Source organism: Oncorhynchus gorbuscha, linkage group LG24, assembly GCF_021184085.1.
Source record: "Oncorhynchus gorbuscha isolate QuinsamMale2020 ecotype Even-year linkage group LG24, OgorEven_v1.0, whole genome shotgun sequence".
Taxonomy (NCBI): Eukaryota; Metazoa; Chordata; class Actinopteri; order Salmoniformes; family Salmonidae; genus Oncorhynchus; species Oncorhynchus gorbuscha.
The window spans coordinates 16,842,203-16,857,321 of record NC_060196.1 but is presented as its reverse complement, the minus strand read 5'-3'; the positions used below and the strand labels follow the sequence as shown (position 1 = coordinate 16,857,321).

The window sequence follows — 15,119 nt, the reverse complement described above, 5'->3', positions numbered from 1 at the left end:
TATTAATAGGGGAAAGAATCGATACATATTAGCTTTGGTTAGCGGAGATGGAGGAGACTGAAGCGAAAACATATGCTTAAAGTACTATACTTCCTCTTTCAAAAAATGGTTTGGTGAATCATGAGTGACTCCATCATTTGTAACAAGTTCTATTTTTTGTGTAGCATTTCTATGTTGAAGAATGAAAAAGAATTTGGTGCATTTCTCCCCATATTCCACCCAGTACACTTTATTTTTTATAATACTGGATCTTTCTTGAATAAGTTCCTCTATTTCTTTTTGTTTTTCCTCTAACTTCCTCTGAGCCTCTATGGTACAGTTTTTATTGCTTTCTATCTGTACTGTTAGTCCTTTAATTTCCTTTGTTAACATGGACTCTCTTGACCTAAATTGCTTTTGTTTTATAGATGAGTACTGCATTGCATTGCCTCTAAAGGCACATTTAAAAGTGTCCCATACAATAAGGGGATCTGCTGTACCTATGTTATGTTGGAATAAATATATTCTAAATGATTCTGTCCTAGTTAAAAACAAGTTATCATCCAGCATGCTTTGATTACATTTCTAATATCCTCACCCACGTGGAAATTCTGCAAGATTTATATACACTACCATTCAAAAGTTTGGGGTCACATAGAAATGTCCTTGTTTTTGAAAGAAAAGCACGTTTTTTGTCCATTAAAATAACATCAAGTTGGTCAGAAATACTGTGTAGACATGGTTAATGTTAGAGGTAATTTGTGGTTTAGTACGGTACCCTGTGTCACCACTTCATTGACAAGTTTATTGGCAAATTCTCGCATGGAATAGCCTTCATTTCTCAGAACAAGAATAGACTGATGAGTTTCAGAAGAAAGTTATTTGTTTCAAGCCATTTTGAGCCTGTAATTGAATCCACAAATGCTGATGCTCCAGATATTCAACTAGTCTAAAGAAGGCCAGTTTTATTGCTTCTTTAATCAGGACAACAGTTTTCAGCTGTGCTAACATAATTGCAAAAGGGTTTTCTAATGATCAATTAGCCTTTTAAAATGAGAAACTTGGATTAGCTAAGATAACGTGCCATTGGAACACAGGAGTGATGGTTGCTGATAATGGGCCTCTGTGCGCCTATGTAGATATTCCATTTAAAAATATGCTGTTTCCAGCTACAATAGTCATTTACAACATTAACAATGTCTACACTGTATTTCTGATCAATTTGATGTCATGGGCTTTTCTTTCAAAAACAAGGACATTTCTAAGTGACCCCAAACCTTTGAACGGTAGTGTACATGCCAATTATGTGATGATCCGAATGCATTCTGTCCCCTATCAACACTTTTTAAACTTTTGGTGCCAGGGAGAATGACATAAGAAAGTAATCAAGACGACTAGCCTGACTAAGCCCATATCTCACTAGGTCAGGGTATTTACGCCTCCACTAATTCCAATACACCCATGACATTCATGACTTCCTTAAGTGCCCGAGTGTGATAGTTTGTAGTGCGATTTCCTTTACGGTCCATAGAGGTATTTAAAAGCATACAGTAATATCCCACCATAAAAATAGAGCCTTGTGTTGCTTGTAGGGTTGATACATTCTTATGTAATATATATTCAAAGTGGCATGGGTCATCAGTATTTGGACCATATAGGTTAATAAGCCATGTCTGTTTATTGTCCAATAACATATTTCAAATCATCCCTCCACCTTGAGGATCTGTTTGGACAATTTGCACATTTGGATCAAAATTAGTGTTAATTAATATCATCACCCCTGTTGAATTTCTTTGCCCATTGGAGAAATATATTTCACCCCCAAATCCCTTTTCCACAAAACTTAAATCTGTTGAATGAGTTTCCTGTGATATTAAATCCCTTCTCTTTTCGACTGATTGTCTTTTCTTATTATCTGCTAAGCCATTACAATTATAACTGCCGATACTTATTTCCCCGATTACCATAATGAGACAAGTTTCAATTCTATTTATCATAATATCTGTTTGTAAATGTACCATTAAAAAGGTACATGCTGATTGAGTGTACCATGATATTTGCATTGCTACTGATTATCCCTCCAATTGTTCTCCACTATTCCATCAGCTAAAACCTCTCCTCATCCGAGTTGGGTTGTCATCCCAATGACCGGCAGAGCCCCCCCCTGACCCCCAGGATCCCATGGCACCATAGAAACCAGGACCCATCCTTTGAAAAGAGCACACAGAGCCACCCCCCTGACCCCCAGGATCCCATGGCCCCACAGAAACCAGGACCCATCCTTTGAAAAGAGCACACAGAGCCGACCTCCAGGGTCCCATGGCCCCGTAGAAACCAGGACCCATCCTTTGAAAAGAGCACACAGAGCCACCCCCCCCCTGACCCCCAGGATCCCATGGCCCCACAGAAACCAGGACCCATCCTTTGAAAAGAGCACACAGAGCCACCCCCGACCTCCAGGGTCCCATGGCCCCATAGGAACCAGGACCCATCCTTTGAAAAGAGCACACAGAGCCACCCCCCTTTGACCCCCAGGGATCCCATGGCCCCGTAGGAACCAGGACCCATCCTTTGAAAAGAGCACACAGAGCCACCCCCTGCCCCAGGATCCCATGGCCCCCATCCTTTGGAACCAGGACCCATCCTTTGAAAAGAGCACACAGAGCCCCCCAGAACCCCCCAGGATTCCATGGCCCAACAGCCAGTTGTAGGAACCAGGACCCATCCTTTGAAAAGAGCACACAGAGCCACCCACAGAACAGAAGCAAATCAACAGCCGGTTGAAAAGAGCACACAGAGCCACCCACAGAACAGAAGCAAATCAACAGCCAGTTGAAAAGAGTACACAGAGCCACCCACAGAACAGAAGCAAATCAACAGCCAGTTGAACAGAAGCAATAAAGAGTACACAGAGCCACCCACAGAACAGAAGCAAATCAACAGCCAGTTGAAAAGAGCACACAGAGCCACCCACAGAACAGAAGCAAATCAACAGCCAGTTGAAAAGAGCACACAGAGCCACCCACAGAACAGAAGCAAATCAACAGCCAGTTGAAAAGAGCACACAGAGCCACCCACAGAACAGAAGCAAATCAACAGCCAGTTGAAAAGAGCACACAGAGCCACCCACAGAACAGAAGCAAATCAACAGCCAGTTGAAAAGAGCACACAGAGCCACCCACAGAACAGAAGCAAATCAGCCAGCCAGTTGAAAAAGCATTTCCATCGCCCTCACCTCGATTTGTATTATATATAGCTATTAAAAAAACAATATATATATTTAAAACATCCTGTTTATCTCATTTCCATAATTAGCAATTCATATTTGTAGTAATGTAGACAATTTATGCAAAGGATTGTTACCTCTTATCAGTAATGCCGTTACAAAAATTACATTTTGGCAAGCAATTATTATTTTCGCAAACAATTATTGTGACTCATCCTATATTGTCCCTAACATCTTTAACTCCCTCACAACAGTTGTGACACACACACACACACACACACACACACACACACACACACACACACACACACACACACACACACACACACACACACACACACACACACACACACACACACACACACACACACACACACACACACACAACCCCTTTCCCCCACAAACAACCATACACTCAGATGCTCAACAGATGCACCATCCCAGGGCCCAACTCAAGAAAGGTCTTGATTCACGAATGCATATACACAGTTACAGCTGAAATCGGGAGATTTGATTAACCATTGTCACATCCTAGTTGGAGATCAGATATATCCCCTTCCCCTGAAACAAGTCTTGTTTTTTTGTCGTGCTATCGCTTTGGTATCACTTTGGTATCGAGTATTGTGATACTAAACCTGGTATTGGTATCGAAGTAAAACTTCTGGTATCGTGACAACACTACGAGCCAGTCACTTGTGCCAGGCCCTGGACCCTGGAAAGAGGGGGTGAAGGCATTCACTACTCATAGCCAACACTGGCATTCAATCCATTCTCACCAGAGCACTAACGCTAGCGAGGCTGCCGCGTGCCAAATCACAAGTTAACCAACGCTGCTGCTTTTACGCCCGACCACACTCGCAAGCATGCTACCAGGCCCTGTGACATGAACACTGCAGGACAGCCAACATTGACACTTTATTAATTCGCTTGTGCCTGCCATGTTGACTTTGTAGCAACATTTTTATTTTTATTTTTTTATATATTTTTTTAACCTTTATTTAACTAGGCATGTCAGTTAAGAACAACATTTTATTTTAAATGACAGCTTAGGAACAGTGGGTTAACTGCCTTGTTCAGGGGCAGAACGACAGATTTTTACCTTGTTGGCTCTGGGATTCAATCTAGCAACCTTTCGGTTATTGGCCCAACGCTCTAACCACTAGGCTACCCTGCCGCCTACTAAGTCAGTTAATGGGGAGTATGTTACACGTTTAGGAGGCATGGCTACAATTGTGTGTTTTTACCCTCCACTACACCACTGGACATGGCTCCAACCAGCTCTCAAAATGCTCAACTCCTCCAGACTCCCGCGCTTCTTACCACGACTCATCACGACTTGCACTACGACTCATCAGACAGAAAGCTCATTTAGCCGTTAGCTACTCGGCGTTGGCATTTAGCGAGTCTTCAGTTAGCGTCCCTTTGTTACATGAGGAGAGACGCGCGGGCATATCTCCTGAACATTGGCACTGGTGTCAATTACACTCCAGGCATTTCACAGCAGATTATGTTCTTAATCATTCATTGTGAGTTAATCCAAATCACTGTCTGCTGGACAGGATTTAGCTACTGCGCTAGGCTAAAGTCATTCAACTGAGAGAAAATGACTGTACACAACGGACAAACATAAAGGACAGCAAAGTGGGATACAGCAAGACCGGCGTCAATGAGATTGCTGGGAAAAGGATAATGCAATCCTTGTATCCCTCTATATGACGACATGTAATGTCAACCGGTCTCTATACTGTAAAAACGTACACCACTGATTTGCATACAGTACCCGCCTTAGAGGGACAATATACATCACTTGTTGTTTTCTCCCCTCCTCTCCCCTCCTCTCCCCTTCCCCAACATGGGTGCAGACACACACAAACTATAAATAGCTATTGTACGGAATTTACAATGGCCTGCTGTGATCACACCTATAGCCCTGAAGGCAAAAGCCATTATCCCTCTTCTCAGTTTATTCAAAGCCGCACACACACGCGCACGTACACACACACACACACACGCTTCTTGCTGATCTAACTCCAGGCCTGGGCTGCTCTGCATCGAAACAAGCTTTTGCTCTTTGCCAAAGTGACAAGGATCTACGCTGACTTACCAATGCATGCATAATCATCCACCTTCTCATTGTCAATTATTTAGCCTTCCAGGGAGCGGTACGCTGGTTAGGAGAGCACTGAGTTAATGCGGTATATGTCAACGACGATGTATTGCAAGGACCCATTATAGCTCTGTTCCAGCTGAAGAATCAATACAAGACAGTTGACCTCTGAGATCAAACATTAACCCAGAGACAGAGAGAGACAGAGACAGAGACAGAGACAGAGAGAGAGACAGAGAGAGAGACAGAGATGGGGGAGATACGAATAGTGTGTGAGAGAGAGAGAGAGAGAGAGAGAGAGAGAGAGAGAGAGACAGACAGACAGACAGACAGACAGACAGACAGACAGACAGACAGACAGACAGACAGACAGACAGACAGACAGACAGACAGACAGAGAGACAGAGAGACAGAGAGACAGAGAGACAGAGAGAGAGGGGGAGATGGGGGAGATACGAATAGTGTGTGAGAGAGAGAGAGAGAGAGAGAGAGAGAGAGAGAGAGAGAGACAGACAGACAGACAGACAGACAGACAGACAGACAGACAGACAGACAGACAGACAGACAGACAGACAGACAGACAGACAGACAGACAGACAGACAGAGAGAGAGACAGAGAGAGAGGGGGAGATGGTGTCACGCCCTGCTCTAAGTATTTTGTGTTTTTCTTCATGTATTGGGTCAGGCCGGGGTGTGGCATGGAGTTTTTGTATTGTGGTGTGTTTTGTCTTGGGGTTTTGGTGTGTATGTATTTGGGATTGTAGCTAGTGGGGTTATCTAGCAAAGTCTATGGCTGTCTGGAGTGGTTCTCAATCAGAGGCAGGTGCGTATTGTTGTCTCTGATTGGGAACCATATTTAGGCAGCCGTATTCTTTGAGTTTGTCGTGGGTGATTGTCCTTAGTGTCTTTGTTCCTGTCGCTGTATTTAGTTGACAAGTATTAGGCTGTTTTGGTTTTCATTACGTTTATTGTTTTGTAGTGTTTTGTGTTTATTTAGTATTTTACGTTTGTTTTTTCATTAAACATGGATCGCAATTTACACGCTGCAGTTTGGTCCGACTCTCCTTCACCACACCTAGAAAGCCGTTACAGATGGGGGAGACACGAATAGCGACAGAGAGAGGGGGAGATGGGGGAGACACGAATAGCGAGACAGAGACAGAGAGACAGAGATGGGGGAGACACGAATAGTGTAAGAGAGAGAGAGAGAGAGACAGAGAGAGAGACAGAGACAGAGAGACAGAGATGGGGGAGACACGAATAGTGTAAGAGAGAGACAGAGAGAGGGGGAGATGGGGGAGACACGAATAGCATGTGAGAGAGAGAGAGAGAGAGAGAGAGAGAGAGAGAGAGAGAGAGAGAGAGAGAGAGAGAGAGAGAGAGAGAGAGAGAGAGAGAGACACGAATAGCATGAGAGAGAGAGAGAGAGACAGGGAGACAGAGATGGGGGAGTCATGAATAGTGTAAGAGAGAGAGACAGAGAGAGAGAGACAGAGAGAGGGGAGATGGGGGAGACACGAATAGCATGAGAGAGAGAGAGAGACAGATGGGGGAGACACGAATAGTGTAAGAGAGAGAGAGAGACAGAGAGAGAGAGAAAGACAGAGACAGAGAGAAAGAGATGGGGGAGACACGAATAGTGTAAGAGAGAGAGGGAGACAGAGACAGAGAGAGGGGGAGATGGGGGAGACACGAATAGCATGAAAGAGAGAGAGAGAGAGAGAGAGAGAGAGACAGAGATGGGGGAGACACAAATAGTGTAAGAGAGAGAGAGAGACAGAGAGAGAGACAGCGACAGAGAGACAGAGTTGGGGGAGACACGAATAGTGTAAGAGAGAGAGAGAGAGACAGAAACAGAGAGAGGGGGAGATGGGGGAGACACGAATAGCATGAGAGAGAGAGAGAGAGAGAGAGAGAGAGAGAGAGAGAGAGAGAGAGAGAGAGAGAGAGAGAGAGAGAGAGAGAGAGAGACAAAGGACACTGAATAAGTTAAGAAGACCGACTCACCATGTTCGACTCCATGTTAGTGGCACAGTACAAGAACCAGCCTGGGGAATCAGATAGTCACCTCTCCACTGGGTTTCTAGGCTCTAAGTATTCAGTGCTCTGCAGCTGTGCCGTCACAGGAACCAGAGGAACAGCTACTGTATCAGACCCCCCAAAAGCTCTGGAAACATCAGGCAGAGAACGAAGAGCGTCAGATGCGTCGGCATTCCCAAACATCCCTGACTGGCGGAAATCCCTTCCAACAAACGGGATGAGGGGCGGAGTAGAGCAGGAGCAGAAAATACACTTTGCTTTTGCCCTCGACCGGGGCACATTTCCCATGACTCTCTATAGAGCCAATCCATGTTCTCTCTCTCTGACACGTCCCCTTCGTTCGCTATGGAGTTTACAATGAACTTCCCGCCAGTAATCTCTTCAGAGCAATGGTTGCGTCCCAAATTGCATGCACCATATTCCCTTTAAAGTGCACTCCGTGTGACCAGAGCCCATAGGGTGTTGGTCAAAAATGGTGCACTACAGTGAATAGGGTGCCATTTGGGACGCAGCCCATAACTCAGACAGTGTGGCTGTAGACGCCGCTGGAGACAGTCATATGAAGAAAAGAAAAGAAAAACATGAGATGTCTATGGTCTGGAGCCCACATGACAAACAACTGTAGCAGTCAATAGCAGCCTATCGGGACAATGCATTGTTGACGCCATCTCTCCGTCGAATTCGCTGCTCAATTATACTACCAAAGTACCCTCCATCTCTATACTCTAGAGGGTTTGGGTTCAGAGGTCCCTGTTGTATTTTAGAGACGTGGAGAAATTGATGGATTGGGTCCCCGGCCATAGAGGAGTTTGTGAAATGCAATTATGAAGAGCGAGCAGGCAGGAATCCAAGGGACGCCTAACCTCCTCACAAGGAGGCGACCACAAACAACATGACATTCATTATAGGTGGTCGATTACTTCCTCTTATGGCAGTAAAATAATTGTTTGCAAGCAGTTTTTGGGGGTGGGGCATGTCAGATTCAGAAAGAGGAGTCGTTGGGTCTATTGGTTTACTCGTTCCGGGAAGAAAACGCTTCTGAAACTCAATCAATGTTCTTTAATCCTTTTGAGAGGGGAGGGGTCACCCGGCTGATGCGTCCATCTAACCAACCAGATCCCAATGAATCCTAACCAATAAATCGTCTCCTAACCGCACATTTTCTCTTCTTCTGTGGACATAAAGGGATCCGAATGGCTCAAAGGAAGGACGTCCATAATGATGAAAGTCCCCTGGCAAGTGGGGTCAAGGGTGACCCACACTGACCAATAAGGTGTCAAAGGTCACCGCAAGGTTGAACGACTCACTGGGAGGTGGAAGTGGGGGAGGGTTGAAGCCTGCAAGATGTGCATGGCGACAACCGACGACAACAATGTAACCTTCACACATTCCGTTACACGCCATCATATCTCAACAGCAATACAACAGGCGGGAGCTTTTCTTTCCTGAGACATTTTCTGATGCCGATAGCAATAGATGTCTATGATCGGGGCTACCTGTGGTGTGTCTGGGAATTAAAATAAGTTTTCAATGATTTTATAATCATTTAATTATTCAAATGATATAGACTGTGGCTACAGAAGGTGTAAAAGAGGATGTTTGGGAGATTAATGTTTGTATGTATGAATCTGGCCTAACTAGACTAGACTGCTTCTTCATAGTACATTCCCAATAGAGCGCGAATAGAAAAAGCAACACTATTTCATGCGATAACGGACACGTTAGCAGATCAAAGGGATTGTTGAAAGGAGAACATCCCTTCCCTCAACTCTATGGGCGAGGCGTTTAGACAAGGATGTCAATATTTGCTTTCTCCCTCGTCTCAAATAGATATTCAATTTAGATAAACATTCGCACCACTAGCCAGGTATCTAGAATTTTCATAGATTTATATTCTACTGAGCAAATTGGCCTTTAGTAGCTCACTGGCTGGCAGTAGTCCTCTGTCCACTGCATCCTGTGGCTGATTTGGCACACGCACACACACACGCGTGCTTACGCACACGCGTGCTTACACACACACACACACACACACACACACACACACACACACACACACACACACACACACACACACACACACACACACACACACACACACACACACACACACACACACACACACACACACGTACACACACACACACACACACACACACACACACACACGTACACACACACGTGCGTGCGTACACACACACACACACACACACACACACACACACACACACGTGCGTACACACACACACACACACACACACACACACACACACACACACACACACACACACACACACACACACACACACACACACACACACACACACACACACACACAGAGATCACAACAAGCTCTCACAGTCTCACTGCAGAATTAGAGGTTCATCCACATTCTCCAAACGTCAAATATCGAAGTTGCCCCAAAGGGTTATGAAGCACTCATTCCATATGGTTACAGTAAGGGTTAGGAAGAATATCTATAACAAAAAACAGTGTCTGAGACTGGGATTGAACACGCAACCTTTTGATCCAGAGTCATGGGATTACTTGATGGTAACAGCGCTCACTGTTGCCCCTAGTGGCCGGTTTTGAATGCATTTCCTGAAGTCCTCAGGACATGGGATAGACGTCCAATTTTGACGTCAAACTTGAACAATCTCCCTGGAGTTTATGCGTTTATATGATGTCAAAAACCATGGACAAACAAAACACGGATACTACCGAGCACCTTTTCTCATACATTGTTTGAAAACTCTCAGTAGCTTTTAAACATGTTCTCAACACGACCGTCTTCAGATTCTGGTTTGTGTATACAGGGAGCCATTTGGGGCACAACTTCTGCGTAACAGCCAGTGTCCAGCAGACGATAGGTCAATAGGGATTTCATACAAACACACACACTGACTCTCTCTCTCTCTCACACACACACACACACACACACACACACACACACACACACACACACACACACACACACACACACACACACACACACACACACACACACACACACACACACACACACACACACACACACACACACACACACACACACACACAGAAGGGGGCCACATGGTCCCACCACCAAAGGATCAGCATACGGATCAATGTCCATGCTGCCTCCTCGGTCTGCACCGCTAAGCTATATGGCCCAGAGAAAAGTTGCATGCCAAATGGAACCCTATTCCCTATAGTGCACTATCGAGGAATTAGGATGCAATTTGGGACTCAGACATGGTCTGGCCTAACTAGCATGTGATGGACAGAAACAATACTGATAAGCCCTCCCCTCCCTCACATGCCGTGCTCCCCAAGGCAATTTTAGCATGAGGCCAACACAAACACATCTAGGGTGCCACTTGGGACGCAGCATTAGATTGTGTATCTACATAGTAGGCTTTGAGGGTTTTTTAAATGTACCCGGCCAGGCGCGATAAATGATCAGGGGTTGGCCGGCATGGTCTGCCTGTGCTTGGGGAGATAATGCCGGTCTTTCAACAGGCGCGGGTAGCAGCCACACTGAGTTTGACAGGTTCTGTCCGTTGTGGTTCCCTCTTCTCTCGATCAATGGCTGTTATCAGAGGCACAAGGATAGGGAAACACGAGAGCGAGAGGCAGGTGCAAAGCAAAGTGTAAAGTGGTACGTCACAAGCTGTGTTGGTTGACCTTTTAAACTTGTTGGGGCAGTACTCTATTTTACAGTGAAGGTATTACCAGGTATTTGCAAAACAAACGCTACTGAACACAAATGATATTGCCATTGGCCACATAAAACGTCCAACTCAAAAGGTCTACGGTCCCACTGGATTATTGAAGCCCGAGTCCCACATTACCCATACACTAAGTATGAAGGATATGAAGTTAGGACACGGTGAAATCAGAAGTGACACAGTAAAATGTAAATGGCAAATGAATAACCTGTGGACCACTGATGCACACCCTTTGTGGCAGAAAGTACATATTTACACCACAACATTTTATAGTAAATTCCAGGTCAGTGCCAGGGGAAACAAGTGTTGTTACCATTGTTATCTGTTTGGTGTAACCGCAAGGCTTAGTCTTCCTTCAGCTTCCACCTTCCACTCCATCAAATTCTTAACTCAATCGCAGGCCCAACTATCGACTCAAATAATTTGAGAAATTGGAGAGGAAAAAAAACCGTTCTATCATAATAGACAAGCTGTCGACTTTGTCCATAGCAATTACGGTTATTCCATCACGTCTAATTAGTCACGTTTCCAAATGAAACGGAAACAAATAACACAACAAAAGAAAACACAGAAGAATATAACTACGATTGTCAGCATGAGGAGGACGTTTGGTTGATGTGGTGAGCTCTTCTCTTACTGGAGGGAGTGAGATAAGACACCCATGGCAACAGCATTCTCCTTTCAGGCAGAGAAACTGACAAGCCATAAAACAACTGGTAATGCTGCAGAACAGTGTTTTGCTGTGGATCAAAATGGGGCGTAAGGTTGAGGACCAACGACTGAAAACTCGACTGACAACTTTACAGGCCATCCAGTTGGCCGCAGTGACAAAATGTAGCTGTTTAACAGCACATTTCCTGCAATTCTACATATTTGCCATGTGGCGGAGATAAAATAATGCAGCATACACATTTTGTCATGGCTTATGCTGTCGGAGTGACTCAATCATTATGACAAAATCAATGGGGGCCCCATGCCACGACCAAAATAATCCGGAATGAATCATTTTGAAAATGTTTGATTCTCACTAAACTGTCCAGCTTTTATTTAGGTAATTGTTAGTTCTCAAAGATTAAGAATATATAGGACCATTATATTATCTACACACATTAAAACTGATTTAGCGTTTAAGCTTACAATGAAAACGATTTTCAATCCCAAAAACAATTTAATATATACTTGTTTACTGTTTGGACATAGGAGGCCCAAAAAAACACAAGAAAATGAAGAAATTCTGCACAATCTCTCTCTCCTTCTTTCTCTCTCTCTTTCTCTCCTTGTCTCTCTCTTTCTTTCTCTCTCTCTCTTTCTCTCTTCTTTCTCTCTCTTTCTTTCTCTCTCTCTTGCTCTATCCTTCTCCTTTCTCTCTCTCTCTCCTTTTCTCTCTCTCTCTCTCTTTCTCCCTCGTTCTCTCTCTCTCTCTTTCGCTATGTCTCTCTCCCCCCTCTCTCTCTCTCTCTCTCTATTCAATTAAATGTAATAAATAATAAACGCTTCATAGGCATGAATGTGTGGTGGCCACTGTTGCCAAAAGCAATGTATTACAAAAAAAAATGTTTAGAGCAACAATAATAATATTTATCAACAAAAACTTTTATACATGGAAAATGTTACACAACAAAAGTGAACAAACAGCAACAATTGAGGAATGTAATCTACAAGGGCTCATCTGTATGACAAGGTGGGAGCTCTTGTCTCAAGTATAATATGACCAGCCAGGACATCATCTGCAGAAATAGCTATTGTCTCTTTGTTTTCTCCCAACAAAATGTAGATTTTCTCCTAATAGGCAGTTCAAGAAATCCTGCAATTCTTTCATTAAGATAACAGAAGATAAATACATTTGATGGAGTCATATTTTCAGGCAGTGGAGTAGGAAGTGCTGCTCATTCTCTACTCACCCAAACCACAGTTCTTACATGAGCTGTGTTCGAATACCCATACTAACATACTGTATACTACATACTTAATGAGTATATACTACATACTAGTAGTTCATTTTAGTATACTGCAAACTAATGGTATCGTATCAGTTGAGCGTACCAGTGCTTCGCCTGTCTACCGGGAGTTTATAGTGTTGCTATGCAACCTCTTGTTAGTTTAACAAATGACTAGCTAAACATTTTACGATTTCAGGTGTGTTCGTAAATTCAATCTGGAGTGCCAGTGTGCGCTCTGAGCGTTCCTCAATCCAGAGTGTTGTCAGATTGTCCATTCGTAAAGCGTTCAGGGTGCAGATTGGATCCTCTGGCCGAGGAGAAGGGTTGATCCCAGTGTTCAACAGCAGTCAAACCCCCAAGTTACCTGGCTAACGTTGGCTAGAGAACACCTCACTCTGACCATTTTACTCGCCCCAGCAGAGCTGGTTAGGCTGATATCTGTATTTAGAATTTGGCAACATTGAAGTTTGTGATTGAATAGAATTTTGTTTTGCCAAGAATTAATGTATGTATTTGTGGTTAGAGATTTCTATGTGCTTGGATTTTGGTTGGAGACAGTTGCTCTAAAAGAGTGTTACTCACAATTTTTTGTAAGGGGGCCACTTTGGGTTGAGACAGTCACTACAACCTTTGGAGGCTGGAGAAACTCACTGAATCTTTAGAGCAGCTAGGTATAGTAGAGAAGGGAGGGGTAGGGAGAGAGGGAATGAGGGAGGGAGGTGCTCATTGTAAATAAGAATTTGACCTGCCTGGTAAAATAAAGGTGCAATTAGATTTGGCCTAAATTAAATAAAAATACCCAATTGTCTGCACCTATCCAGACCATTTGGAATCCTAGGATATCTTGTAATGGCTAGATTATAGGGAGTTCACTCACTGCTGTACAAGGAAGAGAAAAGTGGGGTGATTCAAGAGGGTGCTACGAAATGAATGTGAAGACGTTTTCTTTGGCCGTATATCATTACAAATGACGTAGAATGAATCATTAGATTGTTCTATGCAAATATTATATTTAGTCCCTATTTAGTTTCATATTCAGCAGATTGCATTTCGAAAAAAGACCACGTTTTCAATCATGAACCTACAGCCACAAGATAGCTTGTCAGTCGACATTCGACGTGGGCGCCGTTCTCCCGCGGAGCAGCGCCACAGAGTTCTACTGAGCAGTGACCACTTTTTGATCCTGCCTGTGATGACATTCCATTCACTCTAAGCACTCTAACTTCTGAACCATACATGGTAGAGAATAAGGAAGTGTGAGCTCATTACTTGGCAACAAAGTGCACATTGTGACCAATTGTGTTATCGGTTTCGGTCTAACTCCCCGGAGGGGGCCTTTAACTGGTGATTAAGGAAGTGAGAGAATGTTTTATTTGGAATTCCCCCTGGCTCCTCATCAATGTGGTCCTGAATGAATTAACTTTACGGATATACACAGGGTGAAGTTTCCATTAGCCGGATAATAAGGAAGGGTGAATTTAAAAACAAGTTACACCTATCAATGACTCATGTGTTTGTTGGCCCATAAGAATGCTGCTCCTGCTCGCTCTGTCAGTCAGATAAGAGATGCAGACTGTACGTGTGGGTCGAGGCCTGCAGCGATACGCAGCTCTGTGGAGCCTGGGTCTGCTCCTGCAGCAGTTTCACATCGGCATCCTGCTACAGCTCCCAGAAAAAGACAACCAGCTGAGGAAAGAACCCGAAGAAGAGGAGACCCCCTACCCAGAGGAAGCATCGGGCGACAACGTCCTCGATGCCTCTGGGCGTCCAGATGACCTGGTCCATTGGAATTCTTCAGAGTGTTCAACACAGGGGCTCCACAACTTGACCTCAACTGTGACACTGGTCTTACAGGAGCAGTACAATGACAGTGTGGATAAAATTATGGAATGGATGCCCAGCTGCAACTCTTCCATTGAGAAGCATCTTCAGCACTTCTGGCAGTCCCAAGCCCTATTCAAACCCCTCTACCCCATCCTCTCAGCCCTGCTGTACTCTGTGTCAGGCTGCCCAGCGCAGGTGGAGCGGCAGCTGGGGACGGCAGAGGTCGAGCTGGGCTGTGAGATGGCGGAGGGGGCACTCATGTTCCTTCTGGAGGTGCTGGATGATACTGACAC

The 15,119-nt window shown here is 44.4% G+C and overlaps 1 protein-coding gene across 2 annotated transcripts in view; it reads right to left on the bottom strand.

The window, feature by feature from the left end:
• Positions 1 to 15,119, bottom strand: part of LOC124012776 (catenin alpha-2) — a 711,900-nt gene that overhangs the window by 619,334 nt on the left and 77,447 nt on the right. The window contains exon 1 of one of the 2 annotated variants that reach the window (XM_046326729.1): positions 7,320 to 7,418. The exons of the other annotated variant lie outside the window; for it this stretch is intronic. Within the exon in view, the coding sequence (XP_046182685.1) occupies positions 7,320 to 7,334 (15 nt within the window). The 5' untranslated portion in view covers positions 7,335 to 7,418. Of the gene's footprint in view, positions 1 to 7,319; positions 7,419 to 15,119 lie in introns of those variants that run through there. 2 annotated transcript variants of the gene reach the window in all.